Source organism: Aythya fuligula, chromosome 1, assembly GCF_009819795.1.
Source record: "Aythya fuligula isolate bAytFul2 chromosome 1, bAytFul2.pri, whole genome shotgun sequence".
Lineage (NCBI taxonomy): Eukaryota > Metazoa > Chordata > Aves > Anseriformes > Anatidae > Aythya > Aythya fuligula.
The window spans coordinates 82,691,101-82,717,791 of NC_045559.1; the positions used below are offsets into that span (position 1 = coordinate 82,691,101).

The 26,691-nt window shown below is 53.0% G+C and overlaps 4 protein-coding genes across 4 annotated transcripts; 1 reads left to right on the forward strand and 3 right to left on the reverse strand.

The window, feature by feature from the left end:
• Positions 1 to 2,757: 2,757 nt before the first annotated feature.
• TPI1 (triosephosphate isomerase 1) lies at positions 2,758 to 5,625 on the reverse strand. The gene is made up of 7 exons (XM_032207581.1): positions 5,438 to 5,625; positions 4,523 to 4,646; positions 4,346 to 4,430; positions 4,079 to 4,211; positions 3,762 to 3,847; positions 3,522 to 3,609; positions 2,758 to 3,321 (listed from the first exon to the last, which is right to left on the reverse strand). Exons 1-7 carry the CDS (start codon positions 5,547 to 5,549, stop codon positions 3,203 to 3,205), a joined length of 747 nt encoding a protein of 248 aa, XP_032063472.1. The 5' UTR covers positions 5,550 to 5,625; the 3' UTR covers positions 2,758 to 3,202.
• A 446-nt stretch (positions 5,626 to 6,071) lies between these two features.
• Positions 6,072 to 17,918, reverse strand: USP5 (ubiquitin specific peptidase 5). Its single transcript, XM_032198348.1, has 20 exons — positions 17,779 to 17,918; positions 17,309 to 17,434; positions 16,972 to 17,038; positions 15,307 to 15,440; positions 14,829 to 14,974; positions 14,331 to 14,515; positions 13,665 to 13,759; positions 13,119 to 13,312; positions 12,885 to 12,956; positions 11,524 to 11,605; positions 11,227 to 11,352; positions 10,865 to 11,018; positions 10,292 to 10,466; positions 8,811 to 8,899; positions 8,407 to 8,598; positions 7,743 to 7,886; positions 7,444 to 7,589; positions 7,211 to 7,364; positions 6,505 to 6,589; positions 6,072 to 6,359 (listed from the first exon to the last, which is right to left on the reverse strand). Exons 1-20 carry the CDS (start codon positions 17,884 to 17,886, stop codon positions 6,266 to 6,268), a joined length of 2,568 nt encoding a protein of 855 aa, XP_032054239.1. The 5' UTR covers positions 17,887 to 17,918; the 3' UTR covers positions 6,072 to 6,265.
• A 170-nt stretch (positions 17,919 to 18,088) lies between these two features.
• Positions 18,089 to 20,675, forward strand: CDCA3 (cell division cycle associated 3). The gene is made up of 4 exons (XM_032199118.1): positions 18,089 to 18,202; positions 18,288 to 18,393; positions 19,822 to 19,943; positions 20,298 to 20,675. Exons 1-4 carry the CDS (start codon positions 18,089 to 18,091, stop codon positions 20,436 to 20,438), a joined length of 483 nt encoding a protein of 160 aa, XP_032055009.1. The 3' UTR covers positions 20,439 to 20,675.
• A 1,094-nt stretch (positions 20,676 to 21,769) lies between these two features.
• Positions 21,770 to 26,138, reverse strand: GNB3 (G protein subunit beta 3). The gene is made up of 9 exons (XM_032199106.1): positions 26,082 to 26,138; positions 25,453 to 25,491; positions 25,179 to 25,285; positions 25,015 to 25,078; positions 24,737 to 24,899; positions 24,570 to 24,636; positions 23,379 to 23,580; positions 22,668 to 22,884; positions 21,770 to 21,876 (listed from the first exon to the last, which is right to left on the reverse strand). Exons 1-9 carry the CDS (start codon positions 26,136 to 26,138, stop codon positions 21,770 to 21,772), a joined length of 1,023 nt encoding a protein of 340 aa, XP_032054997.1.
• Positions 26,139 to 26,691: the final 553 nt, after the last annotated feature.

The window sequence follows — 26,691 nt, forward strand, 5'->3', positions numbered from 1 at the left end:
GCCCTAACTGCAGCGCCCTGTCACTTTTAGTAGTAAATCCTGTCTGGAAAGCTCAGGGCACGCCTCAGGCTTCTCCGGAATCACTTTGAGAGCCCCCTCTACACTCCCCAGTGCTCCCAGCGCTTCCTAGCTCAGTGACATCCACAGCTCATAGGAGCGCATTCAGAGAGTCGAAGGGTAATTTTGGAGGCCACTCATCCAGCCCCGGAGTTGTGGTGTGTGATGCTCACCCCATGGGCTGGGGAGCAAGCGCCGGCCGATGGTGCACAGCACCCCCAGAGCCAGGAGCTCTGCTCGCAGCTGATGGCTGCCCGTGTTTTGCAGCGAGTGCCAAAGTCCAAGGCCCTACCCCCTTCCTGCACTTTGTTCCCTCACAGACCCTGGGTAAAGTCCCTGCAGGGTCAGTGCCACGCTGGCTCTGCTGCTCAGTGTGTGCTGCTCGTGTGGTCAACACATGACTGCCAGGCACGAGAGTCTCAGCTCCTGCAGCTCATGCATCAGCTGCTGTTCCTGTTGCAGAGCACTCTTCCGTGCTCAGGACCATGAGCAAACCACCACCAGTGTCCCCTGTCTCATCCCTTGACACCCCAGTGCCGATCTCTTACTCCACCTGCATTAACCCACACATTATTATTATTATTTTTTACCATTATATCTCCTGCAAAAACAACCCACCATACTGAAAGCTTTCTGGCTGTTGCTTTTGTTTTCCAGGAGCTTTAGGGAGCTCTTCAGTGAATCCTTAGAGTCAGTGCAGGAAGAAAAGCAACGACATGCTTTTCTTCCCATTCCTCTCTCCTTTATGTTGAAGAATGGACTGGAAGAAGTAATGTGTCTGTAGGCACATTTTACGTGAGTCTTACAATAGCAACATATGGTTTAGTTGTCTTGTTTCCAGATGACCAAAGACCTTTTTTAGACAGGACAAATTATAGAGGGAAATTGAAACCTTTAAAGAGAATTTTTTATTCAGGGTATACAAAATAAATAAATAAAATCCCAAACTGCACTGATCAGTAAGGAGGCAACTGTTAGGTTAAGTGGTAAAAACTCCTCTGCACACTCAGAAAGGAGCATGGAGAGACAACAGCAGGAGGGGGAGGCAGAACGGTACCTGGCTATTTGTAGGTGTTGTCCCAGGGAAAGCCCCAGGGTCCACGCGTGGGTGCCTACCTATGGATGTGATTGCTAGTGGCTCCCTGTCCTGTTCAGCCAGAGGGGCATGGGACAAGTCCTCCAGCACTGCCTGGGTTCACACGAGTGCTCTGAGTTACCTGTGTGGCCATCCATGTGCATATACACACATGTGATGTACAGGTGTGTTTGTGCTTGTGCCTACTGGGAACGAAAGCTCAGCCTGGCCCCTGGTTGGAGCTGGGGCTGTCTCATCTGGCACAGTACGCTCTCCCCCTAGCAGCATCACATTTAGGATCCAGCTACTGCGATTCTCAGTCAGGGTGAGGATCTGGCAGCATTTCCACTCGACAGAGCTGTGGTCCTTCCTGCCAGAAAGCGTGCAAAAAGAAGAAAGCCGAGGTTGTTGCTGATGCAGAGATTATTGTCCACGGCTCTATTCCTCATTAAATGTTTTTGTGTGCCTGTGTTCCCCTGAAAACAGCAAGAGCGCTGCTCCGCTCCCATCTGTTTTGTCTATGTAGGTCACTTTCCTGGGCTCTTGCCGAGCTGCTCTTCAGGCACGGCTGGGCAGCAGCAGAGCTGACAGCGGAGCCGCAGCCTGAGGCTCGTCCTGCGAGTGCCCCGGCACGCCGGCTGCTGGCAGCCTGCAGGCACAGTCCCTGTCCCTGCAAGTCCCCAAATGCTCTAATTGTGGCAGGGCCAGATTGAGGCCGTGCCCCAACAGCCGCTCAGAAGCGCTTTGTTTGCAGAAGCAAGATTTCAAGATTTTTTTTTATTTTTTTTTTTGTTGTTCCCTTTGAAACGTCCTTTTCTGCACGCCCCTCCGGGCACCTAGAGCACGTAGCAGCCGTCTCCGTGCTGCTGTCACTGCCTTCGTGCTCAGCCTGCCGCTCCCATCACTGCAGGGGGTGTCTCGGACAGAGGCCGGGCACCGGGGGGCGCTCCGGGACCGGCCCCATCCCTCCCCGGAGCCGCTGCTGTGGCTGCAGCGGCTCCAGAGGACCTGCAGCATGGCAGAGCTCCTCGGATCCTCCTCCTCCCACAAGTACCGCAGAGCGGACAGCGTGAGGTGGGAGAGGATCCCTCAGGCACGCATTAACCGCGTCCCCCTTCCGCACGCCTGCTGTGTAGCAGCGCGCTGCCCACACACCCAGTGATGCGCCGCCTCGGTTAAGCTCCTCCTCGCCAGGCACTTCCATTTTCATTGCCCTTTGCGTTACCCAAAAGCTCCCAGCTCTGGTCTGGCTTTCCTTTCCTATCCCCCACCACGTGGCTGTGAGCAAAGTCTCAGCACACAGCCTGAAAATTTCCTATGCGAAGAGGAATAGGTGCACACAGAGAGAGCACCACGGACCCAGAGAGCTGCAAGGGGAAGGATGAAAGGTGCTTTGGGGCATGCCCGAAGAGCTGCAATGGCAAAGTACAGGTTGAAGCTGCGCAATGCCTATTGGAGCAATTTAGCAAACAAAAGAAACCCCAAACCACCAGCCACAAACAAGACCAAAAACCCAAACCCTGTTACTCTCTTGCAGCCAGGAGCGAGAGCTCACCAGGAGCAAGTATGCCAATTCTGGACACACCTTGTCCTTAATCACTCCTGAATAAGATCCAAGACACACCTTTTTTTAATTTCCCTTTCATTTATTGTTCAATACGGGACATCGGTGAGGTAAGGTGTCTCACAAAGGTCTAAGCTACCAGGCCCCTTGCTGATGGGCCTGAAGGATGCAGCACATGGTGGTTCCTTCTTCCTCCCCCTGTACTAGCGGCCATCTCTACCCGTAGCACTGCGGACAAAGGGGGAGGCAACGGCCAAGTTGACTGTGGGCTCAAACAGCTCAACAGAAAACGGAGGATTTTGCCAATTCAGAGACTGCTGAGACAGGCTGACACTAACAGGACTCCAACAGGGTGGTGGGGGTTAGCAGCACAGCTACAACAATGACCGTGGTTGGGGGGGAAAGCCTCAGAAGAGGCCTCTGTACTTAGACATGTGCAATGAAAGGTCCCTTCTTGCTTCTGTTTCTTGCTTTGAACCGTTAAGGGACTGCTCCTCGTTGGAGCTTCAGTGTTTGGCGTTGATAATATCCACAAACTCTGGCTTGAGGGAAGCTCCGCCAACAAGAAAGCCGTCCACGTCATGCTGAGAGGCCAGCTCCTTACAGTTGCTGCCAGTGACTGAACCTAAGGAGGGAACAGGATTTTAAGAGATGAGCAGAGTGGTATTTTTAACAGATCTAGACAGCCTGAAGCGCCAACAGTTAGGGCCTCACACTCTGCCAACCTCCTATTTCCTCATTAGCAGAGCAGTGAGGTACAGCTGCAGCAATAAGCAGAGATCTAAGTGCTTCCTGCACTGAGAAGGGGGCTTCAGACTCCTTTACCTCCATAGATGATCCTAGTTGATTGAGCAACAGCATCAGATACGTGGCTTTTGAGCCATCCCCTCAGCTTCTCATGAACTTCCTGGGCCTGCAATGGAACAGAAGGAGCCCCACTGAGGACTGGACCATCCTGTGTACAGCTCCCTTCCAAAGAAGGAACTGTCTTGTTCCATCATCTGGCAGGACCTCTGGAACAGGGTCACTCAGCCATCCTGTCAGACACCCTTCCCTTGCTCGTACCTGCTGGGGGGTTGCAGTTTTACCAGTTCCAATAGCCCAAACCGGCTCATAGGCAAGAACCACTTTACTCCAGTCCTTCACGTTATCTGGGGAGAAAGGAGAAGGTGTAAGAAGTAAGCACAGTCCTTCACGTCGGGAAGGGTAGACCTGGAAAACTTTCTGGAACATGCAGAACTTTCATTAACATGATCATTACTGTGGCAGCACTCCCACCAACATATCTGCAGGCCTTCCAGAACGGCCAGGAACAGGCAGAAAGGCCATAACGGCCATTTCCCATGTGTATGAAGAGGAAAAAGCCCATTTTCTTCCCTTACCAGCAATAGCCTTGGTCTGTTCAAAAACCACTTTCTCTGTTATGCCAGCTTCTCTCTCATCCAGCTTCTCTCCAATGCAGGCAATGACACCGAGGCCCTCAGCTAGAGCATGAGCCACCTTCTGCCCAATCAGCTGGCAATGGAAGAGAAAAAGGCAAGTGACAGTCACACCTGTTCGTGCTCCTGTCTTTCCCACAAACTGCTCACCCCTCCCGCCTTCACAGACCTATCTGATCTGTACCATCTCTCCATCCCACGGCCTCTCACCTCATCGGACTCTCCAAAAACATGCCTTCGCTCTGAGTGGCCCAGGATCACCCATGCAGCTCCAATATCTTTGATCATTGCTGGGCTGAGGAGAAAGGAGGTGAGAGTATTAATTCACATCTGGAGGCAACAAACTCTGCAGAGCCACGCTGGCCTTGCACTTCTCTTTGGGCTCACCTAATCTCTCCTGTGAAAGCACCCTTTGGCACCTTGTAACAGTTCTGTGCTGCAACTCCAATCTTTGCATCAAGCTTCTGACGGGCAAAGTCAAGGTAGATTGAAGGAGCTCCACAAACCACCTCTGGAAGACAGAGAAAAATGCCACTTTCAGGAAGAGCCAAGGGCAGAAACTGCACCCAACCCTGAGCCTGATGACCTAAGAGGTCATCATTTCCTTCCCTACCCTCTGCTGGGAAGGCTCAGCGTGCATGACATTTGGGGGACCTGCTGCAGCATCAGAAAGCAGGAATATCCCTGCTATCTGATGCCTCGACAGCAAGGAGGAAACCCTTTCCAGCAGCCAGATAGGTGAGACCGGGCAGAGAGGCAGGCCCCTCAGCCGGTTCACACAGGGTCCCTTGGAAACGGCCCAACCAAGAAACCGGGCAGGAATCCTGCCCTGCTGCAGAGGCTATGCTGAACCGGGGGGGAAAAGGGCAGCATCGGGTTACACCTGGGATTATAACAGCACGCTCTGGGGGCACAGCCTGAGCGACCCCAGCTGCAGTGCTGCACTCTGCGCCCCTCAGCGGGGCAGGGGGGCTGCAGGGGGCCTCCTGGAGCGATAAAGGAGGGCAAAAGGGCTGCGGATGGCCACGGGCCCGCGGGGCAGGGCCTGGCGGGGCCTCCTCAGCGCCCTGAGGGAGCCCCGGGGGAGGAGGCCCGAGCCCCAACCCCACGGGGCCCGGTTCCCCCCCGCTGCCCACGCTACCGGAGGCGGCCGGGATCCGGTGTCGGGGTATTTTTAGCGCGGTCGCATTTATTTATACTTATATTTAGGGCTCCCCCCCCACCCCCCGCGGCCGCCCTCTGACATTTCCCGGGGCTGCCGCGCGGGACGTGCGCGACGTGCGGCCGCGGCCGCGCCCTCACCGGTGTCGGCCGAGAGCTTGGCGCCGTTCAGCGTGTGGATCAGCTCGCCCAGGCTCTTCTTGTCGCCGTTCATCTTCCAGTTGCCCCCCACGAAGAACTTCCTGGGCGCCATGGCGGGGAGCAATGAGGAGGAGGTGGCAGCGAGCAGCGGGTCCCAGGCGCAGCCGAAGGTCAGTGGCGGCTCCGAGCCCGCGGCCGCCCCTTTTATAGCCCGGCGGCGGCCGAGGCCACGCCCCCTCCCCGAAGCCACGCCCCCACCGCTGAGGCGAGGCGGGCGGCGCGCGCAGCGGCCGTTAGTGGCGGTGGTGGAGGGGGAGGGGCGGGGAGCCCCTCAGCGCCCCCTCAGGCCGGCGGCTCCCGTCCCCGCAGCCCCCACAGAGCGAGGCGGCGAGCAGCGGGGGCTGATTTCGGCTTTTTTTTATTTCGTCCCTCGTGTATTTTGGCAATCCGCGGGGCCCCCCCGTTGCCTCCCGCGCCGCTCGGGGTACAAGCCGCCCGCACACGCAGCCCCCCCCCCTTTTTTCCCCCCTTCAGGCAGCGAGGCGCCATGGCGGCGTGTGGCACAGGGCGGGGGCACCGAGGGCATCTCCTACAGAAAATGATTATTTTCTCCCTCCCCCCTCCCTCCCAACCCCCCTCACTCACGTCCCCAACCCAGGGGGCTCCGGCCCCCCCAGTTTCCTTCCACCTTGGTCTCCACGGGGAGAGCGTGAAGGGAGGAGCGGGGTAAGAGGAGACGGACCCTGCTCTGATCCTCACCGCCCCCGCCGCTGCCCCCCTCTGCCTTCAGCCCGCTTTCCCCCTCTCCGCAGGCAGCAGGAGGCCGTCCTAGCTGGGGATCCGCTGGTAGAAGTAGATGTAGCCCAGGTCCTTGGGGGGCTTCTCAGAAGCACAGACTTTCTGGTCGTTGTAGATCACCCACCTGCAACAGGCAGAAGGGGGGAGCTCAAGGATGCTGCTGCAATCCCTGAAAGTCCCTGCTCGCTTCCCCCCAAAATGTCTGAGGAAACGGCGGAGACAATGATTTAAATAAAGCTTTTCCCTTATGCTGTCAAAATCCCTCTTACCTGCCATCTTTCTTGATGTGACAAACGTAGTGGCCGCACATAGTCGAAGTGCCCATGTGGCTGATGAAGGCAAACAGCTGATATTCTTGACAGGAAGAGGGAAAAGAGGAGTTATCAGAGAACGAGGAAAGGCTTCGCACCCCCAACAACCCTCCCTCTAGGGAATTCCTGATGCGTGAGACCTGAAGGGTCTTAAAAATGGGACCCTGTCAAGTGTGACTGTGAGAGCTTGGTCTCAAGGCCAAACGTGACAGGAAACAGGAGATGGCAGCTTCCATTCAGCCTTCTCCCTTCCTAGTGTTCACTTGGCTCAGGTCTGTGGGATGGGTAACAGTGAGGATTCCACCTCCCTACGGTGTCCAGCTGCCATGCAACACTGGGATCAGTTCTGCAAATGGACTGGAACTTGCTTTTAAAATAGAAGCCTGAGGATCAGAAAGGCCTCCAAGCAAGATGGGGAGAAAGAAGCACAATCTTTCACTAGATGTCTCTTCCTTTGCCTCTCTCTTACAGCTTCCAGTAATGCCCGGCTGGAAGGGTTAGGCCCTACATTTGCCATCCTTCTATTCCTCCCAGTTCTCACCACCAGCTCAGTCCGTGGGAGCTGCTGCTGCTAAAACCTATGGGTTTACTGCATTAATTAGGGAGGATAAGGCCATGCTGAGTTTGCATCCCAAAATCGACGTTCCCACTGCTTGGAACTCACTTCCAGGCCCATCGCGCACTTTAGGACCAACAGGGACAGACTCGGAGATGGAGTCTGCTGCCGAGCGCCCCTCTGAGATATCCATAGCAGCTTCCGCGTCGAGGTCATCAATGTGACTGAAGATCCAATCCACAGCACGCTCCAGGCTGTTGTTCTGGAAGGCAAAGGCAAAGACTGTGAGCTTGCAGATCCTGAGAGCACCATTTCGCTCTGATGCCAGCCCTGATTCTCACCGTTGCCCTAAGCGCTTTCATGGCCTGGTCCCGGGAGAAGCCCATGGAGACAATGGTGGCCACGCTGTCTTCTGAAGGAGGGTCTGGGCAAGCAATAGTTGACCCTGGTCCACTGGATCCCGGGAGAACTAATGGGTTGGCAAAGTCTGCAGCGGAAAACAGAAGACAGAGCGGTTAGACGCCTCCAGAAGGGAGGCAGCCTGAGGTTCAGACCGCTTTAGATTTCCACTGCTGAAGTGGGTCAGGAAGTGCAAGGACCCAGATGCCGTAAGCTGTGTCGTGGCCGCGTGGTCTCATACCTGGATCATCCATGTGGGACATGACCCAGTTCATGGCAGCCTCGACGCCGCTGTTCCCCGTGTAGTACACGGCCTTGCGGCAGGCGTCCATGGGAAAGCCCATCTCCACTAGCTGGATGATCACCGACTCATCCAGCATGGGGGCTGTGGGAAGACACAGGTTAGAGACACCCTCTCCCACCCAAGTCCTGCCTGCTCCATTTTGTGCAGTCCCACACTGTCCCCCAAGCCATCATTTCCTGGCTTTGTTTCACCCAAGTTCTGGCTCTGCTCTCCTCATCCTTTACAAACTTTCTTCTTCAAAAGTGCAGTCTCACTTGCAGGGGGATTTACTGCATGAACTCAGCAGCACTGGCTCTTCCCTAGCCTTCAAGCCCTACCCTCTGCTGTGTTTTGTGGAAACAGAGTGCCTCTGCCAATTAAACCTCGTATAAACCTCAGCTCTGCCCCCTCTAAATGCACCAGACGTGCCACATCCCCGTCTTCCACGGTACAGGAATCGACAGACTCCCTTGCATAACAGGCACGCAGGGGAGGCAGCCGGCGTTCGCTGACAGAGGGACAGGGAAAGTCTGAGCAAGTGGAAACCGCTAGGATTGGAGACAAGACAGGGAGAGCAAGGAAACGAGTCAGGCATCAGGAAAAGAGGAGGAGAATCACTAACATGTCGGAGAGGAGAAGTGAGGGGAGCAGAAGGAGTCGTCGTCCTCGTTGCCATAGAACCCCAGGCTACCTTTGGGCTCGTCTGGTGTCACCAGCGGGGGCGCGATGTCTGGCATTTCTTCTTCTCCATCTTGCAGCCCCGTTCCCTGCAGCGCAGAGATATCCAGCTCCTCGGGCATTTCAATGGAGACATCTGCAAGACATGGCGCTGCTCAGCCTGCCGTAAGGCCACAAAGAAAAGACCCCGTTGGGAGATCTAGAAGGGTAAGTCTGCCCTACTGGGGATACAGCATGCCAGCCTGCAGCTCCTTTTGGGGTAGTTTCTTTCCTTTCTGCAGTCACAACCACAATACCCACACATGACACCCGATACCTTATATGCTCTGTACTTCTTGTCCTTCTTACCAAGCTTTTTGGGCACCCAGTCCAGACCAAAAGTGAATTTCTTGATCTGGATCACCAAATAATCTGGGAAAGAGGCGAACCGCGTTGTTCTGAAAGAGATTAACACCACAGCTAGTTTTTATGCTTTGTCAGCACTGATTGAGGACATCTAGTTGGTTCAAGAAATCAGTCAGTGGGGTGGAGGGATGCCCTAAGGCAGAGAGAAACAAAACCGCACAGCTCTCCTATGCTGAGCTTACAGCTCCTCAAGCACAAAGCAACTTCTAAAGCAGATGCTCCGACCAAACGAGATGGAATGCAGCATTTACAAAATCTTGGGGGATAAGGAAAAAATAGCACGTTCTGTCTCTCAGTCCTGCATTTTACAAGCTTCCTCAGATTTCACTATTAATTAAAATAATTAAAGTCTAATCCTTAAGGAACGCAGTGGAAATAACACCTTTTATTAGACCGACAGGTAACGCTGCAAAAAGGGACCACCTTTCATGTGCAAGAGCGCTTCTTCAGATACGAAGTGGAAGCAGCAAATTTCAAGCTAACAATGACTGAATTTGATTGAATGCTTAGTTAGACAGTTTGAGGGAAAGGGTGTTTGGCATCTCTGAAACAGAGGAGAATGTTTTCGAAGGGAGAAACAATAGTAAGAGAAACAGATACTTATTATCAGGGAATCATTGTAACATTGTAAAATTAACTCAAGCCATGGTAGTTGTAAGAATGTAATTCTTACAAAGTGCATGAACACAATTCTCTATTTAAAAGCAAAACAATGGTATTTTTCAAAGTGATCGTTTTACTGACTGTTCATTTTCAGTAGCTATTGCTTAATAGCATTATGTTTGTTGTAAAAACACATTCCACCGTATGGATTTACTGGATTCTTTGAGGACTGCTCTTTCATTGCAGAAGAGCAGTCAGTAGCATTGCAGAAGGAAGCTGCTGAAGTCTGTGAAGTTAGACTTTTGCACTGCTGCACGTGCTGCTGACAGCAAGACAAATCAAAGCTATGTTTTAAGCCCTGCTATTAGCATTTAAGCTAGCATCCTTTAAAATAACTCATGTGGTGTCCATTATGCCCAGTGTTTTGCTCAAACTTTACCAGCTAAAAACTTCCCTTACAGAGAGCTGGAGACCATGCAGGGCTGGTGCTGCCACCCCCTGTACTGATTTTAAAGCTAAATTCTGGATTTAGAATAAAAGCTGCCGGTTTTCTGGAATATCAGTGTGTTTTTGTAGCCTCTCAGGCGCTGAAATCTGCTGGTCAGCGTTTCACTAGCACGGCTGTTGTGCCCGCTGTAATCCTTCCAGGGCAAACACTCCAGCACTGATCAACTGGTTCACTTCTGTTTCAGTGTTCTACGGATACAGAGCTTGGAGGACTGCAACGTTTTGGTAATGCTCCTTCCCCAAACAATACAAAGGAGATCCCGAGGCTGTCATAGCCTAGCTAGCTGTACACACACACATACACACACACTCACTTGAGAGCCACAGACTTGGCCTGCAAGGCTGTGCTCCAGAAATCATCCACCTGTTCTGGAGCTCCATAGGCCTCTAGGCAGGAGCTGAAAGGCACCTTGGCTCGCACCAGCTCAGGCAGTGGCTGCTTCTCCTCCTCTGCCTGCCGCTTCTTCTCCTCGTATTCCAGCAGTTCATCTAGAGAATAAGGCACGGGAGTCAAGGACCACCTCTAGGTGCTAACAAAATAACTGGTGTAAGCTACACCCAGAGGCAGGATAGGCCTACAAACACATATCCTAAAGAACGCAGCACAAAGTTGGCTGTTTCTAGCTAGCACTGTTTTGCCACACTTTGCAGTTAAATCACAGCCCAGCTTGAAGTGTAGGAGGGAAAGGCTCTGAAGAGGTATCACTGTGTCGTACCACCCCTGCAGAAATCAGCCCAATCCCACAATGGCAGGTGAAGGATCTGGCTTCGGAAGTGGCAAAGCAATACCCTGAGGAAGCCCCTTTCCCATTTAAGGAGCTCTGTAAGAAATGTACAGTACCCAACCATAACGTTTGCTGCTATTCCGGCCTCAGCACATTACTGACCTTTGTTGAGTGCAGCGTCCATGGGCACAGGCAGCTGCATGATATAGTCCACACGCTGGGTGTATTTCACCTTCTCTGTGGCCAGGCACTTCAGCTTTTCCTCCACCAGAAAACGAAAGACCTCATTGGGGTTCTCCGAGCTGCGGCAGTTCCTCTGGACAAGGGAGAGATTAGAAGGGCAGATGTAACACAGCTGAACATCTCTTTCTTCTCCCACGGGTGCTACCTGCCCCTTTTCCCTGCATTCTCTCCCTCTCTCTGCTCTAAATGCCAGCATCTCACCTCCATACCTCACCCCTTTCTTACAGCAGGAAAACAAAGCCAGGCTTTTCCAAAATTAGCGATACACACTCAGCCGTTACCTCCACCATGTTGATGAAGTGCAGAAAGAATTCCTGGGCGTCCTGCTGTCGGTTAGTGGAAAACTCCGGGTGTCCCTTTCCGATCAGGGACTTAAACATGCGGGGAGCAATGCCGTTTTGCACACCCTGCACAGAACAAGGTGGAAGAGGAAGGCGGTCACGGTTTGCCAAGCGTTTGTGTTGTGGCACGCGACACTCTACTCCTAGCCACGCTCTTCAGGTGACAGAGCCCCACGACACACCTTTAGAAACGGTCCTCACTCCCCCCATCACACGGGTACCGCACCCAGGGCTCACCTTCTGTTCAGGCTGCTGCTCCCCTTCCGCAGAAACCGGCTTTGAATACTCCCCAGACAGCAGCCCGTGGCCCAGCTTGGCTCTGGAATGATGAAGTCACCGTTAGCACCCACCTATCTTCTTCGACCCCTCACACTCCAGGAGCCACAACGACCCCTCCAGCTGTAACACCGACATGACTGCTGATGCCACAGGAACCAGCTTCCTCAGCTGCACCAGCCCAGATTGTCTTGTCTTGGTCTGCTCTCTGGTTGCACAAGACATCCCCCACTGGGAAGTTACTAGGACTTCTGGACACGAAACTCAGCCATTGTTTGCAGCGTGGGGATAAAGGAACAGCTTCCTTTTCCCCGCAGAAGGGCAGCCAGCGCCGAGCCCTACAGCAGCCGTGCAACAGCCAAAGGATTCCGCAGCCTGACATGGGTACAGCAGCAGTGTATCTTACAGGCTGCACAGGAGACAGCAGGGCACGCTGAAACTGCCTGAGCCAGAAATAGCATTGCTGCGAGCAGACTGATCACATTTTCCCAGGGGGAAGGTTAAGAATAACTGCCTGAGGCACTGCATGGACAGCAGCAATGTTCAAGTCATTTCCTCCTACGCCCAGACCCTCTTTTTACTCCACCTCACTCCAGTTCTTCCCCATCACTGTTGCCATTTGTCTGGATCCAAACCCAACCAATCCATCCCTTTGCCCAGGCAAAAGTCTTTCTCAATTCCCTCCTAACTGAGCACCTCACCCCCGACTGTCCAAATGTAGAACCTCCCCTTACCTCTGGACTCTCTTCCACAAACACCACCTTGCATTCCTCCATCCCAAACCCCCACATACTGCTTGGCTGTTTTAGAGCAGATGCAGCAGAGCATCCACGTATTTAAAATCAAACACCCTCTGAAATCCTGCGCTCCTTCTGCTGTATATTCTCCTGCTGGTGTCTGCACAAGATCTCTTGCAGGAAGCCTCCTTAAGCATATGTAAGTTATCCACAGAGAGAGAATTTTTCTAAATCTATGTATTTCTTTGCTCTTAGCCCCCCATTGCAGAATGCCAGCATTTTTTTTGCTGTTATGCTGACAAAATATGCCTAGGAGAAATCCCCCCGTGGTAGCAGACGGTACTGCATTCCCCACACACTACATTTAAGAGCCTCTCATGAGCACTGGGGTAACCCCTGTCCTCTCCGTCTAGGGCTATCAGCGGAGGGTTCCTGACTCAGATCCTTATCGATCGCTGAGGATCAGCGTGTCTGGTGATGGAAAGGAACCCAAGAGGCAAGGCTTGAGGGAGAAACCTGCAGCAAAGCAGAGGAGACGCACCCAGGCAGCCTCGGCCTTCCTTCTCCCACCAAAAGTCTACGTACACTTGTGTGCTGAAGTCCTGTGTGGGGTCCGAAGGTGCGCTTTGGAATATCTTCTCCAGCTTGTCCACGTACCTGCAAAACAGGACGGAGCCATCTGAAGGACGCACGGATTCATCCAGTAAAGACACAGCTCTGAGTCTGAGTCCTGCACCAGAAGCTCACAGCTCTAGGAGACTTCTGTACTGATCCCAGGGGATCCCAGGCCAGTGGAAACGAGAGGTTAAGCTCACTTACTTTCTCTGGAAGTCTGGGATACTGAACAGCACCTGCATCACAGAATTGAGGTAGCAACTGTTGCCCAGGTTACGGATGCCAGTGTACCCAGGCCCAAAGAGGGGCTTGAGCTGCACACCAGACTCCTGGATGAGCTCCCACTCCCCAATGCGTTGATTCATGTCTATTTCCAGTTCTGTCATCGTCTTGTCTGTCTGTTGAGGGGGTCACAGGAAAAAAAAAACTCTCAGTGAAGACCCAAGTGAACATCTGAGGCATGAAAAGGGCAACAGCAGAGAAACTTAACAGGTTGAATTAATCCTGTTTGATTAAATTAGAAGAAGAGGAAGATATAAAAATTCTTTTCAAATATTTGAGTATCTGGGACAGAAGGAGGAATGCTAAGGAACACGAGAGAAATTCGAACTATCCTCTAAAAAGGGGCATGGAAATCATGCACCAGCACTATGGAACGGTTCTGCATAGCTGCAGAAAGCTGGGATCCAGCTAAGAAATCTTAGACTTGCTTCTCTCCCACTCTGGGCCTACGCAGGAACTCCCCCTCACCTTCTGCATCTTGAGCATGTCAATCCCAAAGTGAGCAAGGTGTTCTGCCAGGTTGGGATCCAACACCATGTCATCCTCATCGTAGGAGTAGACATCTACGCAGGGACACAAAGGAAAAGGAAAGACTTATGGCCTGTGATCTAAAATTCACTCTGGATGGAGAGAACTGGGAGTTTTGACAGAGTGAGCAGTTGGATTTTCCTCTCTTTTTTTTTTTTTTTTTTCAGGGGAGTAGCCAACAGAGAGAATATTGAAATTCCTCCAGAACATGTGACAAGACAAACAACTTTCTCATTGATCAAGATATAGAGTTACCCGTATGCCTGGAGTAAGGAAAGTGGGTTACTGTGCTACTCCACTCAGGTTTTCGACACAAAATCCTTTGATAAATTTAGGTAAACGCCACCACACCAAGCAATCTGGATAACTTCTAAAATCCTTTAAAGTACAAGGGAGGGAAGGAGGAAGGCAGGGTTTTATCTGCTGGTGTTTTGCCCGCCACAAGAAGCTGTCAGAGTGGGAATGGTTCATGGCATGTCGGACTTCCCAGGTCATAACACAGGCAACACCAGCCTGGTACCTGGAAATCCTCCCTTACGCGCCTGGTCAGAGCCCACAGCCAGCCTGCGTGGGCATCCCTACCCCTCCCTGCAGCCCCCTTCTCACCAGCCCCGTCAGGAGTAATGGTTCCCAGCTTCACAGCCAGCGGGTAGCCAGTCTCCCGGTAATGCTCCACCGCGTGGTTGTTGCCCCCACTGCCATCGAAGTAGCGCCGGCCGCAGAGGATGGCTCCATCGGTCATGTTCAGCCACAGGTTCTCCCTCATGTCACACTTGCTGCACTTCCAGCCGCTGTTGAGAAGAAAGGGAGGGGAAGAGCTGTTAGGGTGAAAACCTTTGGGTTCTACTGCCCACGCCCTCTCCGTCACTACCCACTGGCCATAGCACGAGCAAAGGTTTCTGTGCTCTCAGTTCTCTTACTTCAAAACATTGGACATCCTGACATGCCTTAGTTTGCCCCTTCCCCTGAATTTACTACGACAAGGCACAGGGCAAAGCCTCACAAAAGAAATCCCATCTTCCACAGTTCCAGGACAGGAGAAGAAGGCGATCAGGGTGGATCGGGGACACAGAGCAGTACAGCTGCTCTCAGCGCTGCGCTCACCATGGTGGGATGCGGACGTCGTTCTGAAGCTGGTGCAGGGAAAAAGCGTGTTTGGAAACGCGCCGAACCTCCCCATCCCAAGCCTGCACCTCCTGCTTCCGCGAGGCTGAGTCTGCCGTCAGGATGGCCTCCACCGCACTGGCAATCTACAATTAGAGTAGTGGGGGGAAAAAATATGAAGAAAAGCATTTTCTTCAGAAGAAAAGCAGCCTCCAGTGCCACAGCACTCCGCATTTAGGCTCAGAACTACAAGTCGGCTGCAGAAAGGCAGTGCTTGGGAGCCTCAGCCACAGAGCAGGACTCTGTACGACAAAGCACTGCCTAAGTGCTTTATAAAAGTGTTGAATAATCCTGCTTACTTCAGGCTGAGACTTCGCAGCAGCTCAGCAGGATCACTTTTACAGGGCAGCAGTTCTTTCACCGTAATGCTTCACCTCCTCCCCGCCAAGAGAAATCACCGCCCTTCACCCGAACGCACCCTGTCTCTGACCATGTCAGGGAGCCCCTCCAGCCCATCACGGGGAATATCCAAATGCTCTGGTAAAATAACTATTTTCACATCTTCATCGTATTCAAACTTTTCCTCTGTGATGTCGAATCCACCTTCCACACCTACAGGAAGAAAAAAGCATTGTGGCAATGGGCAGAACCAAACAGCTTGCAAGGCTTCTTTGCCCACAGCTGACATGAAGTAAGGCAGCATGACTAAGGCAAAACTCTGATTTAGTGATCCACAAGCTGTCTGGGTCCTAAAATTGCTGCCATAGGTGTGGACTTCACAGAAGCAAATAAAAGCCTAGAATGGGCTTGCTTTGACCAGCTGTTTTTATAGATGCTTAGAAGGAAACTCCAGACCCTGCCTACAAGCAGAAAAAGCTTATTTGCCAGTTGCCAAGAGTCACCGAAAGTTACATTTGCAATGGAGGGAACAGTCTCTGATTTCTGTAGGTACTCCCAAAACAAACAAACTAGCAAACAAAAAACACTCTTGCAAAACAATAAACAAATATCAAAACACAATTTCTCTTGCAACTCTCCCTCAGACACCTATAGTGTTTAGACTACGCACAAACAGCCAAGCATGAATGCAGATGCTGCAAGCCTGAACGACTTTAGAAATACCTGAAAAATCACAAGCATGACACAACAACATATGCAAATAATCCATTTCTGCGCCTCTCCAGCACATCCTAGAGAGATCTCCTGTCATCGCTTCACAAAGTAAAGCAATACACAACCCTTCAGGACATCACACAGCTCCTGAACTCTAAGCAAAGGGAAAGAGACTGCTGAAATCCACCAGGACTGCTACGCAAGGCAGAGCTAGGGAAAAAGTGAGCAAGAAGCAGGACTGACATGGTACGGGTTCTGGATTTCCCTCTAGTGGTCAGTCTCCACCAGGCCAAGGACCTGTTACTGCTGAGAATGTTCCTGTCCTCTCTGCTTTACAGATCTCCGTAATGGTTCAGAAATCACCAGCTGAGACTGCCCCAAATAAGAAGCATCTTCACTGATTCCCATGACAGCTTTTTCAGTTGGTGCAAAAGAGCAATCAGCACTGTCCTCCCAAAAAGGGACTTGCTTTTAATATTTAAAGTCCTCATGTACATCCTCCAGTATCAGCCTCGTGTTTCAGAGAGCTATCTAGCCAAAAACGGTCACACACCATTTGCCAGTCGTTTCTTCCCTTTTTATACCAATAACACCAGTTCAAATTTTGAGAAGTTTAAAAAATATTTTTTTTTCTATCAGAAACTTCCAACTGATTTTTTTCACACTTACACATTATTTTCCAATTCCCTTCTGACCCACGCTGGATACATCCCCATTAGCCTACAGCCCCCCAAGGCTAATGTGCACACCCAGCTGAGTCAGGCACACGGAGTTAAGAGAGAAGCCAAAATGCTTTTATCTACAGAACACACGATGCAATTTTGAATGCAGAACAAAATCTCAACACCCGTTCTGCAGTCACTGCCCACTTGAGATGTACTAGAAGACCTTAAGTCTGAATTCAGCTGGGGATGCTAGCTTCGAGCAGCCTAGCAGAGGAGAGGGAAAAGAGTCTTGCTACGCGGCCAGGCAGCTCCAGAGGCCTGGTCCGAAAGGAGAAGCAATGTACGGCACACGGGTGCTTCCTTACCAATGGCCAAGCGAGTCGGTTTTTTCCTCGGGGGGTCCCCAGCACTGGAGTTAGCATCTTCTTCCTTCTGTCTCATGGAGAAGAAACGGGGGGACAGGGTTATGGGGGCGGGCACGCTGCAGGACTTAGGGATTGACGTTAAAGTGGCGTGAGGACGGGACGAGGCCAGGCTGAGGCTTTCGGGGCAACCCCAGCGAGGACCCAACAGGAGCGGGGCTGCAGACCGGGGGCACCCCAGCCCCCCAGGGGGGATAAGGGCTGTGTGCAGGGGTTGCACCTGGCTGGCTCTGGTTTTATTTCTTGTATTTCTTTTATTTTGTCCGTTTTATCCCCTTACCGGCTTGCGCGTCCGCTTGAGGTGCAGGTAGACCCGCTGGCCCGTCTTCTGGAAGTGCCTCTCCACGTAGTGCTTGCCGAAGCCCAGGAAGGTGTTCATGCAGATGTACAGCCCGCCCGCCGACTCCTGGGGGGGAGGGAGGGGAAGGGCGGCGGCCGCGGGGCCACCCCCGGTGAGGGCGCGGACCCCCGGGCGCTGCCATCTTAATGACACAGCCGCCGCCGCCCCGGGACTACAGCTCCCGGCATGCCTCGGCCGGGTGGGGCCGGCCGCGGGGCGCGCTGGGAGTCGTAGTCCCGCCCCGCCCCGCTCAGCGCCCGGCCGCGCGCCGCCCCGCCCGCCGCGGGACTACAAATCCCGTGCTGCCCCGCGCGGGCGGCGCCCCCCCCCGCCGGCCGGGTGGGCCGGGAGCGGGAGGGAGCGGAGGGGAGCCCGGCGAGCGGCGGGGGCCGGCGGCGGGGGGCGCTTACCGGCGTGTCGAAGGAGAAGGCGCACTCGTCCTTGTGGACCCGGTCGCCGGCCTTGGGCACGCGGATGGACGGCAGCACGGAGAGCAGCGCCTCGCTCAGCTCCGCCATGACAGCGGCTCTCTGCGGCCCCGCCCGCGGACACACCCCGACCAATCAGCGCCCGCCGCGGCGCCGGCCAATCCCGGCGGGGCGCGGGGGCGTGGCTTGGCGCGGGGAGGCGCGGCCCGGCTCCCGGCGCTAGCCAATGGGAGCGCGCGGCGGGCGGCGCGCGGGAGATTTGAACCGCGGCGGCGGCGACCGCGGGGCCGCCATGGGCGCCGCCGGCAGCGCCCCCGCCACCCCCGCGCCGCCCCGCGGCCGGCGCCCGGAGCACCTCCGCGACCCGCGCTCGCCCAGCGCCGGCATCCTGCGCACCCCCATCGAGGTACGGCCCCGCTCCCCTCCCCTTCTCCCCTCCCGCCCCGCCTCACCTCACCTCACCGCACGCTGCTCCCCCCCTCCCCTTGCAGGTGCTGAGCTCCCCCGCCGCCCCCAGCCCGCAGCCCGGCCCCGCCGCCGACCCCCGGTCTCCGACGCCCGGCATCTCCCGCACGCCCATGAAGGAGGCGCTGAGCGGTGAGTGCGGCCGCGGGGCAGCGCCCCCCCGCCCCCCCCACCACCCCCAGCAGCCGGGGGGGGCCTGGAGGGGCTCTGACCGCTGCCTCCCCCCGCAGACAGCCTGCAGCGCCTGGTGGAGCAGCTCAGCGAGGCCTTCGGCGCCCAGAGCGAGTCGCCGGTGGCTGCACGGCCCCGCCAGGAGCCGGCCGCGGCCCCCCGGGGAGAGGCGGAGCGGCCCCCGTCGCCCGCAGGGTGCTACGAGGGCACCCCGAAGGCTGCGCGCCCCGCCGGGACGGCCCCGGCCGCGGGTGAGTGCGGGGATGGGGTGTGGGGGGCACCGGGCCGCGGGGGGGACCGGCTGCTGCCAGTCAGGGCCCTGGGGGTCTCTTGCAGCACGCACAAGGCTGGCTGCCTCACAGGCACCTGGCCTTTGTCCCTTCCTTCCAGCTCAGCAGCCTGTCCTTGCTGCTCTGTAACCATTAGGCTGGAGGCTCCCTGGGGGATTGTGCTCCTACAGAACTGATTTCCATCAGGAATTGAGAAGTTGCATCTGTAATCTGCAGTCAGAACTAAAATCTAAATGTATAGAAGTGTTCTTCACCTGTCTGAGACAGGTTTGCAGTTCTGGTGATTTATCCAGCGGGCCCTTACAGGTTTTCCATGGGGAATCGCTGGGGGTAGAAGGCAGGAAGCACATCCAAGTGTTGTGAGTGAGTCTTTAGCATAGATCATGCTTCAGAAAACTGCTGAGCATCTCATATGAGCAGAGTCTGAAAGTGCTGGGACTCTTCTGTGTGGAGCAGACAATGCTCAGGGATTTTCTCTGATACGCGAAGGGAGGGTGTAAAGAGGATGAAGCTCTTCTTACTAGTGCCTCAGTGCAAGGATAAGAGGCAATAGGCACAGACTGAAGCATGAGAGGTTCTGTCACTGGAACAGGTTACCCAGAGAGGTTGTGGAGTCTCCCTCCTTGGAGATCTCCAAAAGCTGCCTGGATGTGGCCCTGGGCAACCAGAAGTGTTCTAGGTGGTCATGCTTGAGCAGGAGGGTTGGACCAGATTGCCCCTAAGGCTGGAAAATACCTTCAGATCATCTGGTCCAGCCATCACCCTACCTCCAATGTCACCCCCTAAACCATGTCCCTAAACATCAGGTCCAGCCTTTCCTTGAACATCCCCAGGGACGGTGACTCCACCACCTCCCTCGGCAACCTGTTCCAGTGCCTGACTGCTCTTTCTGAGAAAAAATGTCTGCTAATGTCATCTCCAGATGACCTCCAGAGGTCTCTTCCAACCTCAGCCCTTTTCTTATATTAATCCTTCTACATTTTGGATAACATTATTTGTGGAAGCAAGCAGACTAGTTTGCATCTGTCAGGAGGCACTTGAAATTCAGGACCCAATAGCTTCTTTTGTACCACACTGACTTGTTGCCTTCCCTCACTAGGGAGCAAGTATGCAAGACGTAAGGCTGGCAACAAAATCCTGGTAACATCTGGAGGAAATGGCCGCTCTCCCTTCAGTGTCCTACAAGATGATAATTCCCCCAGTGCTTCTGCCCCTCGCCAGGTAAAGCTTAATGCCTTGTACTGTGGGAGGGAGAATGGCCTGAAACTTTAATTTTCTGTGTTTTGTATGGCTCTAGACCGGAGCTGTGGTCTCCTGTGGAACCTGGTGACTTTCCAAGTATTTTTCTGTGGGACAATCTTGTCCCTAGATCCCTTCAACACTTGTTCAATGTCTGTATCTTCTGTCTTACCACAGTACATCCTCTACTATGCTCTGGAAAAGAGTCCATCACTCAAATATTGGAGTGACAGGCATTGTCAGACTAGCTGAATGGCCTGAAAAGGGATTATATGTTTTACTGAGGATTTGTTAACTTTCAATTGTTTCACATTGTTTTCTTTCTCCCTTCTCTAGGTCAAGAGGCACGTGTTGGGAGAGAACCTCGGGGAGAAGGAAATAGTGGCAGCAGATCTGAGCAGGAGCCTTAAAGCTGGGAACTGTCCTTGGAGCGACTTGAACAAAGAGAACCAGCAGTGTCCTTTTGTGGAGAACTAGAGACTTCCTTTCCCAGGGTCTCGCTGTAATTTGCTTCTGTGCTTTGAGTATCTTCCTGGGAGAGGAATCCTGCAACAGACTGGAACTCCAGACTTGTCACTTTTTACCTTTCTGTGTTTGGGGGAAAAGAGAAAGAGCATTCTGTCATAGTTTTGCATGTGTTGTGTACAGTACAGGCTTTGGCTCTCTGTAGGCTGTATTGACTGTACAGTTCTTACCTGTAGCAAATAAATTTATATACCCTTGCTGTGACTGTATCTGTCTTGATAGAACAGTTGGAGCACCCTGCTTTCCCAGTGCACCATGTCATCTGTGGACCAACAGGCAGGAACTGATGGTTCAGCCTTCCATTAGCTCTAATACTCAGCTTTGCCTGTTTGTAACACCCATGGTAGGGCTGAAAGTAGTGACAAGGCATCAGAACTAATGGATTGCTCTCACCCAGAGCATAGGTGAACGCCTTCCCCGTGGACTTAGAGGTAGAAGAATGCCCTGAGGTATGAGATGCTCTCAGAGGACCAGTAGGCAGTATTCACAGGAGGAGAGGTTTGTTTGCAGTAGCTCACTGCTACCCTGGGAATAACATAGTCAGTGGTGCTTATGTCAGCTTTCTTTATTAGCCTGGGTTACAAAGATCTAGAACAGACTTGGAAGTAGTGGCTGATGGCTACTGGTTTGACAGGGTCACCACACAACACAGGGATGAGGCAAACAGAGAAGGAACAGCAAGAAGCAAACAATAAATAAGAATAAATAACATTCCCTGGTTCTGGCAGGTCTGAGGGCTACCCTTTCCCCCATTTATGCATAGATAGGACTTGAGCTAAGTTTTCCCAATGGGAAATGAGCCCAATTTATACTACCTGTTTGGTAGAGGCTGCATGACAAATCTCAAACCCCATGTGTCTCTGGGGCTGTCTGCGGGGAGCTGACAACCACATGGAGAAGCTAGGTGAAGTCAAGGACAGGGGTGTTGGATAAGGGGTCTTCAGAGGGATGGATGTCAAGTATGGGTAGAGGTCTCTGAAGGAAGATGCGGGATCTGAACTGCATTGTGAAGTCCTGAGATGTAACAAACAGTTGTGTTTTGCAGCCTTCAAGCCCCCAAGAGGTTAGGAACTGCTGGGCTTGTTTGGAAGTGGAGAGAAGAGGCAGTGTGTGTGCTCCTGCTTCCCCACCCCCTGACCTCTCTTCCTTTCACTCTAGGAGACCCCTACAAGTTGTGTAGAGACGAGCGGGAGTGACAAGTAGGCGTTTCTGTTGTGCTCAGCTGGTGATGCTCTCTGCCATGGGCTGTGCTTCCGCTGCTCTTTCCCTCTCTTCTGTCATCCTCAGTTCCAGATCTTGAGGAAGCTGTCCCAGGAGCCAGTGGCAACAGCCATGCCATCCGCTGTCACCCCCAGGCAGCTCACTCTGTTGTCGTGGCCAGAGAGGATTCCTAGCAGGAGGGGAAAAAGAAAGATTAGCAGAAGAAATTGGACTGGGAGAGGCGAAGGGCTTGACCGAGCTCACCACAGGCTGTGTACCTACTGCTCTGTGTGTCAGGCTGTCTGTCCCTGCATAACATGGCTAATAAAACAAACATGCAGAAGAACATTTGTGCAAGGTGTACAGCTTTGGGATCTCACCAAAAAACAATGTTTTGGGGCCAGCTAGCTGAATCCTCAGCACAAGAGAGATTGCTGCTACGTACTTCACCCTAGAGCTACTGTCAAATAGGCCTACAAAACTGAGAAATAGCAATGCTGTTACAGATCAAAAGGTGGGCTAGGGTATCAATTTGCAGAGGCTAGGAGCCACATCTGGAAGAAAAATGGTATTTGGGTGTATCCGTTGCAGGAGCACCACAAAATATCCACGCTCAGTTTGGTGCCCGGCCACCAAGTGGCACTGTGAGCAGCTGGAACAGGCAAACAGCAGAGGATAGGAGAAAGTGTGAAACAATGATGCTTGAGAGTAGTTTAGCTAATAGGAATATTGATACTCATTTCCTTTTTGAAGCCATGTTTTTTAAAGGCTTAACCTGCTTAATCTTAAGGCCAACAATTCTTAAGATAGTTGTAGTATTTATGGTGTGTTCTTTAAGCACAAGGAAGTACTGCAGATCTTTGATTCGTATAGGACGTATCCCTTTTAGAAAAACGAGGGCCTTTTGGGGCCTTTTCCTTGCTTTGGAAGGGATATGTGACCTTGCAGAGAACGAAAGCAGGGCCTCCAGGAGCCACTCACCCACGCGTTCTGCTTTCAGGGAGTCCCAGATATTGCAGTTGAAGTCGTCGTACCCGGCAAGCAAGAGGCGCCCGCTGCGGGAGAAGGCGACGGAGGTGATTCCGCAGATGATGCTCTCGTGAGAGTACACTATGAGCTCCTGGTCGGCCCGCAGGTCGAAGAGGCGGCAGGTGGCATCGTCTGAGCCGGTGCAGATGGCTTCACCGTTAGGGAAGAACTGAGGAGAGCACACCGCGTTTTAATCCCTCTGCATCTTACAGGTTTCCTCAACACCTTCATCCCTCTGCTAAGCACCAGAAAGCCAGACTGGCTGGTCAGTAAGACAAGGCAATGGATCTCAAAAGGTTAGGCTCCTGAAACTGGAAACTGATGCTTCTCAGAGTGAGTAGACCCTTTCCACATTAAGAAAGCCAATGATCAAGGGGCTAGAGCTATTACAAAATGTCCCAGTGCTTGAGGAAGGATTATTGTCTTTTTAACCCCATCTCCTAGACTTGGGTTTGGCAGGCATCCTCCCATTATCCCTCAGATGGGGTCTGGCAAGGTTCAGGGCTATGAGAGCAGAATTCTGCTCACTGGGCTGTCTGAACCTCATGGTCTTCCCCACGTCGCTGTGACAGCCTCTTTCAGCTTTGACCTGAGACACTATTTCATGCTGGCCCACCCTCCCTTTTCTTCGTCCCCCCCCCACCACACAGATGGCATACGTACACAGATGGCGTTGATATCAGACTCATGCCCTGAGAAGGTCTGACGGCAGGTACCCTCCCGCACGTCCCACAGTTTGGCAGTAGCATCGCAGGCCCCAGAGATGAACAGCTTGAAGTCCGGGGAGACCGCCAAGCTCATACAGTCTCCGGTGTGGCCCAGGAACACCGTCTTCTGCTGCCCCGTCTCAATGTCCCAGAGCGCACTGTGGCAGAGGAGAGAACTTCTCAGAGCCAGGACAACTCTATTAGCTGGGATGAGGAATTGTCCTACTCACAAACAGGAGGAGGGAAGTCACGGACCTGGCTGCCACGTGGGAAGATGGACGAAAATATACAGAAGGAAATATGTTCACAGCTGTTGCTGTTCATACCTTAACCCGAGCAGGGTTAGACTAAGGCTGAGGGGGTGCGTGTCGTCTGACAGGGTTCCCATAACTGCAACAGCTGAAGGGGGATGCTGAGAGGAGGTAAGAGATACCCAAAGAAAAACAGCCAAAAAAGTCTGCCACACTTGTTGGATGCATGGGACACGGTCACTGGGATCACGCCACAGGCAGGCAAATGAGTCCCTTTCTGATGGAAATGCCATGTTCCAACTCACCCTCGTTCAAGAGGTTCCTTCAAAGTGGGTGTTGGGATGGGGTGGGGGTGAGTAAAGGCTCAAAACTGCTCAGTCACAACACAGAGATACTGGAGAACCAGGAAACAAAGGATTTAGGCACTGGCTTTTTGCTATTTACTTTTGAAAGGGATAGGATCTGAGAACAGGACCACATAACGTAGGCTCCATGCAAATTTAAAATGCTTTTTGTCCTGGGATAAACAACACTGTGCTTTGTGAGAGCTGGGGACATGGGCCCTGCTGCTTCACCAGTAGATCTGCATCACGACTTGACCTCAGCAGGGAAAAGTAGCACCTGCTCTGCCAAGGGAGGAAGAAGGTATCCGGCTTCCTAATTTGCTTTGTGTGGCCTTCAGGTAAAACAATTCTTCCTTACACCTCATGGAAAGGAGGGTGCTGCAGAGGAAAACAGCATCATGTGCTGAGCTCTTGAAGCCAGAGAGGCTGCACAGTGTCCGCTCCTAAGGTCACGCCTGAGGTGGAGTTTTCCCAAAATGCAGTATGCTGGGGGATCCATGTGAGTTTTAATGTGAATGTTTGTGTCTATAAGATACAGAAGATAACACTCACCATGTGGTATCTCCAGAGCTAGTCACAATGTTGTTGTCATCGAGAAATCGGCAGCAGGAGAGGTAACCTGGGAAGTGGGGGCAATCAAGAGTGAGAAACAGGACGGGGCTAAAAGAGTGGGCTTTGGAAGCAGAGGGCAGCCAGGCTGCAGGAGGAGGCACACCCACCTGTATGGGCTGAGAGCTCTCTGCTCACTTTGACATTGCCTTCACGAGTCTTGAGGTTGTAGATGGAGCACATGTTGTCGAGGCCCCCGCAGGCCACAAAATTGCCCGAGGGGGCATAGGCACAGGTCATAACCCAGGAAGAACGCAAAGGGATGGCGTGGACCTGGGAGGACAAGAAGCTGTGTCTGCACTCTGGCAGTAGAGGATTTGGGGGAGCAGGGCGAGGGCACTAGATCTGAGGGACCCACTGCAGTTTGCTGCATCCACCCGCCCCTTACCTTGTTAGTTGTGTACGTGTCCCACACAATCAGCTTCCCGTCTTGTGAGGCACTGACCAGGAGTCTGTGAGAGAGGAACAAGAGCATGTTAGTAGCTCTCTTCTCGTCAGAGCCTTCTTTCCCACGTGCTTCTGGGCACCCAGCAGCTCAGCAGCATCTCTCACTTGGAGTCCGTCGACCAGTGCATGGCATAGATCTTGGCCAGGTGCCCACGCAGGGTCCTTCGGGTCCGCATCTGAATGCGACCAACAACCTCCACACCAGCCACGATCTGAGGAGAGAGTAGGGGGAGGGAAAGGATTAATCTTGGACTGACAGGGGCTGGATTGCTCCCCACATCCCTGCCTCCTGATTTCTTGCTGGCTGGAGAGAGTCCCCCTTTGAGTGATGCTATTTCCCCACATGTAGACTCACCTGCCAAACGGCCCCAAACCTTACCTGAGCAAGTGTTGTGTCTGCACAAGCTTTCCGGGCATCCTGGAGAAGAGACAACAGAGCATGAAACAGGAAAAAGCTTTGAGAGGAAGGCAACAGCAAGTGAAGTTCAGGGACATTCCCAAAAGGCTCATTTAGAGTGGGGGATGCAAGAGGCAGGAACTGTGGTTTTGCAGGGTTTAAACTCTGCCCAGCACATTGGGCTCCTGGCCTGTGAGCAGGGCTCCTCAGCACCAAACAAACAACAGAGAGGTGAGTCACAAGCTGCTCAGCACCCAGTTCCCTGTGCAACATTATTTCATGGATCATTCAGCCTGGCAGAACACCCACTGTCTCCCTGACAGAGGAGGCCTGGGGATGAATTACAGTCTGCGCCCCTGCAGACATGATGCCCATGTCCACTTCCTTCTCGCCCTTACAGTGTCTCCTTGTCTCTCCCTTCCCCTCCCCTTCTTCCCCCTGTACTGTGAAGATCTCCTTTAGCACTTAAAGGTCTGTGCAGAACTGCAGAGGGCCCCAAGGATGTACATGGAGAAAGCTCAGCTCCAAATTGAGGCTGAGGAGGGGACCTTGGAGGCTTGGATGCAAGGAGTAGACACTGTCAGCAGTTTCACGACTGCTGCCAGCATTACCGCAATCTGCTTCTTCAGCTGCTCAGCCTCCTGCTTCATCTGTTCCATTTCCCCCATCTTTCGGAGCTAGAGGTGGCTCTTCCGCGTGGGACAACCTTGAATCTGGGAAGACAAATCAAAGGAGAGAGGTGTGAGGTAGAAAAGGGCATTAATATGACTGCTCAGTCATGGAAATGTAGGTGCCTCTGGTAAGGCCTGAGCAACCATTTCTTGGTCGAATGATTGGAAATGTCGTGCTGTATCTGGTCAAAGCCCTTTGCATTTGGGATGGTCATATGGACCTGATCAAAGGTCCATTTGATACTGTGTCCTGCTTACATGAACACTGGGAAACTGAAGAACTCCAGAACCTCTTTCTGAGGTTCTGCTGCACTTACCCCCTCGTTTCTTTATTTATGACATCTCCGTGTAAGGGCTTACAAAGCCCTGAATCCTCTACCTGTCCATGTCCAAGTTGTCTATCTCAGTTAAAGGAGGAGGAAACTTGAGAGGAGCCCAGTGACTCTGGGACCGATTTCCTATTCTTTGTTGTAGGTAAAGCATTAACAGGCAGAGATCACCAGTTCTTTTATCCATCATGGAAATCTGGGGTCTGTTGAAGTGCTCTGTC